Here is a 5710-nt window from a genome sequence, read left to right as displayed (position 1 = left end):
CAAGAAATAATTGTAACAACCTTGGAAACTAGTAGGGCAGGATCTCATAAATTTGAATACTTGCCTAGGAGACAAGAATAAAAACGTCATAGCATTATTGTTCAAAGGAGTATTTTTGTTGACAAAAACACCCAGCACCCTGAAACTCCACTGATAGAAAAATGAATGAATGTATTGAGATGTTTTGCATAGATTATGATTTGGCAGAAAATGAATTAACTCCTGTTATATGAAACAAAGCAGAAGAATCTTGGAAATACTGAGTAAAAAGAGCTATTTTCTGAAGACAGCACAAATACCAGAAAAAAATTTTGCATTACTTAAGAACAAACAAAACTAAATGTAGTGTCAGAGATACCTATGATTCTGTGACAATTTTTTTTTAAGTTTTTAAAAGAGGTAATGCTAAAATGAAGAAAACACTCTGGTAAATTGTACTTTTTAATAGGTAAAATACAGTTGTCTATGTTCTGTTTATATCAAATGTTTCAAAATACAAGTAGTATCAAGATCTTACATGTTCAACTAAGACTTTAAATCAAGTGTTTTTATTATTCTGATTTACAATCATACCTCACTTTACTTGTGCTTTGCTTTATCTGATCTCTTATGTTTCAAATACCAAATTTGTTTTTGTTTTTGCAAATTGAAGATTTGTGACAACCCTGCATTGAGCAAGCCTATCAGCACCATTTCGCTAACAGAATATGCTCACTTGGGGTCTCTGTGTCACATTTGGTAATTCTCACAGTCTGTCTGTCAAATAAATAAAATCTTTTCAAAAAAAGTTATAAGTTTTTAGTCAAAAATATGATTAGAGCCATTCCTTTGTGTGAAGACAATTTAAGGTTGAATTTTTTGATGATTTTTTTAAAAGAGTTAATTTATTTATTTATTTGACAAAGATCACAAGTAGGCAGAGAGGCAGGCAGAGAGAGAGAGGAGGAAGCAGGCTCCCTGCCAAGCAGAGACCCGGATTCGGGGCTCTATCCCAGGAGGCTGGGATCATGACCTGAGCCAAAGGGAGAGGCTTAACCCACAGAGCCACCCAGGTGCCCCTAAATAAAAATCTTAAAAAAAAAAAAAAAAAAAAAGTTAGAAATGATTGAACTCAGTGAGGAAGGCATGTCAAAAGCTGAAATAGGCCAAAAACTAGGCCTCTTGCATCAAACAGCCAAACTGTGAATATAGGGGACAACTTGAAGAAAATTAAAAGAGCTACTCCAGGGAACACACTAATGATAAAAAAGTAATACAGACTTATTGCTGATATGAAGACAATTTGAGTGGTCTGGGTAAAAGATGAAACCAGCCACAACATCCCCGCAAGCCAAAACCTAATCCAGAGCAACGCTCTCTCTCTCTTCAGTTCTATGAAGGCTGAGAGAGGGGAGGAAGCCACAGAAGACTACTTTGAAGTTTAAAGAAAGACGCCATCTCTGTGACATAAAAGTGCCAGGTGAAGCAGCAGGTGCTGATGTAGAAGCTGCAGCGAGTTACCAAGGGATCTAGCTAGGATAATGAATGAAGGTGGCTACACCAAACAACAGATTTGTACTGTAGACAAAAACAGTCTTTTTATTGGAAGAACACGCCACCTAGGACTTTCCTGGCTAGAGAAAAGAAGTCAATGCAGGCTTCAAAGCTTCAAAGGTCAGGCTGACACTTACCAGGGGCTAATGTAGCTGGTGACCTTAAGTTGAAGCCAATGTTCACCGGCCATGCCAAAAATCTTAAGACCCTTAAGAATTATACGACATCTGTTCTGCCTGTGCTCTGTAAGTGAAACAGCAAAGCCTGGGTGACGACACATTTGTTTATAACATAATTTCCTGTGTATTTAAGCCCATGGTTGAGACCTATTCAGAAAAAAAGATTCCTTTCAATGTATTTGTGCTCATTGACATGTATCTGGTCATCCGAGCACTCCAACTGAGATGCACAGTGAAATTCATGTTGTTCTCATGCTTGTTAACACTACATCAGGCTGCAACTTATGCATCGAGGAGTAATTCTGACCTTCTTAAAATTAAAGAAATGTATTTCATAAGACTATACCTGCCATAGTACTGATTCCTCTGGTGGATCTGGGCAAAGTGAATTGGATACCTTCCAGAAAGTATTCACCATGGTAGAGGCCATGAACAACTTCCATGACTCCGGGCAAGAGCTCAACATCCACATGAGTGTGGAAGAAGTTAGTTCCAACCCTCATGGATGACTTTGAGGGGTTTAAGACTTCAATGGATCAAGTCCTGCAGGTGTGGTAGAAACAGCAAGAGCATTAGAAGTGGAAATGGAGCCTGAAGATGGGACTGAACTGCTGCCATCTCATGATAAAACTAATGGATGAGGAGTTGCACCTTATAGCTGAGCAAAGAAAATGGTTTCCTGAGCTGGAATCTACCAGTGCTGTGAAGACTGCTGAAATGACCACGAATGACTTAGAGTAGTCCGTAAACTTAGTTGGTACTACATAAATTCAGCGGCAGAGTTTGAGAGGACTGATTCTGAATTCAAAAGAAGTCCTACCATGAGTAAAACGCTATCAACAGCATCATAGGCTACAGAGAAATCCTTTTAAAAAGGAAGAAACAATCAATGTGGCAAACTTCATTATTGTCTTATTTGAAGAAATTGGTCATGACTGCCCCCATCTCCAGCAACCACCACCCTGATCACTCAGCAGCCATCAACATCGAGGTAAGATTCTCCACCAGCAAAAAGATTATGAATAGCTGAAAGCTCAGAGGATGGTTAGCATTTTTTAGCAATAAAGTTTTTTTTTTAAAAGACATTTATTCAGCGTCATGATCAGACTATTACATTTAGCAATCAACAGCATGGGTGCAAAAAAAAAAAAAACTACATTAAAACCCTTTGTTGGAATGCTTTACACTTTCACAGAACAGAAACTAAAATAACCTGTTATACAATTAGTCACAAATACAGTCCTCGAGTTTTTTTGCCCATACACATGAGTATTGTCTAAAACATGTCTTCTTTGTAGCAGCTAGGCCCTGCCACCACTGTGCTTGGCTGAGGTCACAAATCTGTTGTAACCTGTAGCTTCCCTGTCACTTCTCTGGCTCTCCTCTCCTGCTAAGCTTTGTTTCCTGACAGTAATTAAAACCTCCTGCCACTGCCATAGCTGCTGCTGCTGCTGCTGGAACCACCATAGCCACCTTGGTTTCGTGGTTTGGCGAAGTATTGGCCTCCACCACCATAAGGGCCAGAGCTTCTGCCTCCAAAATTGCCTCCTTTCATGGGTCCAATATTTGAGGATTGATTGTTGTAATTGCCAAAATCATTATAGCTTCCGCCACCTCCAAAGTTGCTTCCACAACCACCGCCACAGTCGCCTCCACTACCACTGCCATAGCCGCCTCCACCTCCTCCGTTGTTATAGCTGTCATAGCTGCCACTGCCCTGGTTTCCATAACCCTGTCCACCACTTCCATAGCCTCTGCTTCCTCCTGAGTAACCAGGGCCGCCTCCTCCATAACCACCACCATTACCAAATCCGTTATAGCCATCCCCGCTGCCACCATATCCACCACCACCACTGAAGTTTCCTCAGCGACCAAAGTTGTCATTCCCACCAAAACCACCTCCACAACCACCACCAAAGTTTCCAGAACCACTTCTTTGGCTGGATGAAGCACTAGCCATCTCTTGCTTAGAGAGTACTTTCCTTACTTCACAGTTGTGGCCATTCACAGTATGGTATTTTTGAACAATCTTGTCTACAGAACCATGGTCATCAAATGTTACAAAAGCAAAACCCCTCTTTTTGCCACTGTCTTGGTCAGTCATGATCTCAATCATTTCGATTTTCCCATACTGTTCAAAATAATCTCTTAGATGATGTTCTTCAGTGTCTTCTTTAATGCCATCAACAAAAATCTTTTTCACAGTTAAGTGGGCACCAGGTCTTTGAGAATCTTCTCTTGAGACAGCCCTCTTTGGTTCCACAACTCTTCCATCCACCTTGTGTGGCCTTGCATTCATGGCTGCATCCACCTCCTCCACAGTGGCATATGTGACAAACCCAAAGCCTCTGGAGCGCTTGGTGTTCGGATCTCTCATTACCACACAGTCCGTAAGTGTTCCCCATTGCTCAAAATGGCTCCTCAGACTCTCATTGGTTGTTTCAAAGCTCAGACCTCCGATGAAGAGTTTCCGCAGCTGTTCAGGCTCTTTGGGAGACTCTGACTTAGACATGACGGAGGTGGGAGGGGAGACTTTAACAATGCTTACTCGGTGGCGTCCACGCGCAGAAAGCAGCAATAAAGTATTTTTAAATTAAGGTATATACATTGGTTTTTAGACATAATGCTATTACATACTTAAGAGACCATGGTACAGTATAAACATGACTTTATATGAACTGGGAAATAAAGTTTTATCTGACTCATGTTATTGCAGTATTTGTTTTACTGTGGGGTATGGAACCAAAGCCACAGTATCACTGAGATGTGCTGTACTATAACACTTTGTTTCCAAATAGCAGCAGCAGATAGTAAAACACCAGATTAGAAGTCAGGAGACGTGTCCAAATACACTTAATCAATGAACTAGCTCTGTGAATTTGGCTAAGAAATTTCTGAGTCCCTGTTTCCTATCTAAAAAATGAAGATTAAAATAAAAATCTATCCTGCCAACTTCACAAGCCTATTAAAAGAGGTAGTACAATAGTGATTCGAAGATTGTTTCGTGTGAAGGTGCTACTGTGATGTTAGTAAGTAAAGGTCATCGCCCACATGTTGGGGCAAAATTTTGATCTGCGGTACTGTGGAAAGAGAAGGAACAGCAAATGGGAGGAACGTCTCCACAGAGCAGCAGCTGGAAATGCACTCTCATTAAAAGGTGATGACTATGGTCTTTGAGGAAACACTGCAAAAAGAAAGGACAAAGTTTTCTTTGTTCTAATTTAAGTGTGGAATGTTCAAAATTTTGAAAATGTTACTATAACTGGAAAGAAGAATGGCAGCATGTGTTGAAAATGAGCTCTGAATCAAGGGTTAGACTCATAGTTTAAACTCCGCTTTCTCACTAATCAGCTTTGATCATGAAGAAGTCACTTAATCTCTTGAGTCTCATATTCTCCATCTGTAAAATGTAGCTGAATTTAGAACACTGATGTTTTTCTCCAACTCTGTTTCATTGCGAGGTTATGGAGAAAATCTTCGACAATGAGCTGAAATATGCAGTAAAAACAGGAGGCGTTACAAACGTTACCTTGAATGTTTGGCTTTTATCATTTCCTAAGTGGCTTTACACGCATCGCCTCCCTTCATAAGTCCTTGAAATGTCAATATTGAAAGGGATGTTAAGTGGTGTGCTGATTATCCTTTTGCTGATGTGTTTCTCTTCAAAATCAATACTAAAAGTACCATCAATCTATATTTGAATTCCAGTGACATGAAATGAGTCCACAAAAAAGCCCAGTCTCATTTTGAGAATTTATGATTAGTAGAAATTTCCTCAAAAGAATTCTATCTAATAATGATGTTAACAACTATCCAGAGGCACTCAGGCAAATGTTCCTTGTAGATTATCTCATGTGATTCTCAAATCAGCCTATGACCAAGGCATCATTACTGCCATTTTACACGCCATACTTCTTCAAGCTCCCACTGGAAGTCTGGATCCTGAGCTCAGGCTCAAGGTCCTTGTGTTCTACCTAGTAGAACTTCTTTTCAAGCCA

General features: G+C 40.1%; 1 protein-coding gene across 1 annotated transcript; it reads right to left on the bottom strand.

The window, feature by feature from the left end:
* Nucleotides 1-3050: 3050 nt before the first annotated feature.
* On the bottom strand, nt 3051-4239 carry LOC116581923 (heterogeneous nuclear ribonucleoprotein A1-like). Its single transcript, XM_032329263.1, is given in 1 exon segment — nt 3051-4239. A coding segment is annotated over 1 exon segment (1098 nt). The 5' UTR covers nt 4225-4239; the 3' UTR covers nt 3051-3126.
* Between the last annotated feature and the right edge of the window lie 1471 nt (nt 4240-5710).

The sequence above is a fragment of the Mustela erminea genome, chromosome 21 (genome assembly GCF_009829155.1).
Source record: "Mustela erminea isolate mMusErm1 chromosome 21, mMusErm1.Pri, whole genome shotgun sequence".
NCBI classification, from domain to species: Eukaryota; Metazoa; Chordata; class Mammalia; order Carnivora; family Mustelidae; genus Mustela; species Mustela erminea.
Note: the sequence above shows the minus strand (reverse complement) of the source record. Positions and strands in the feature narration are given on the sequence as shown.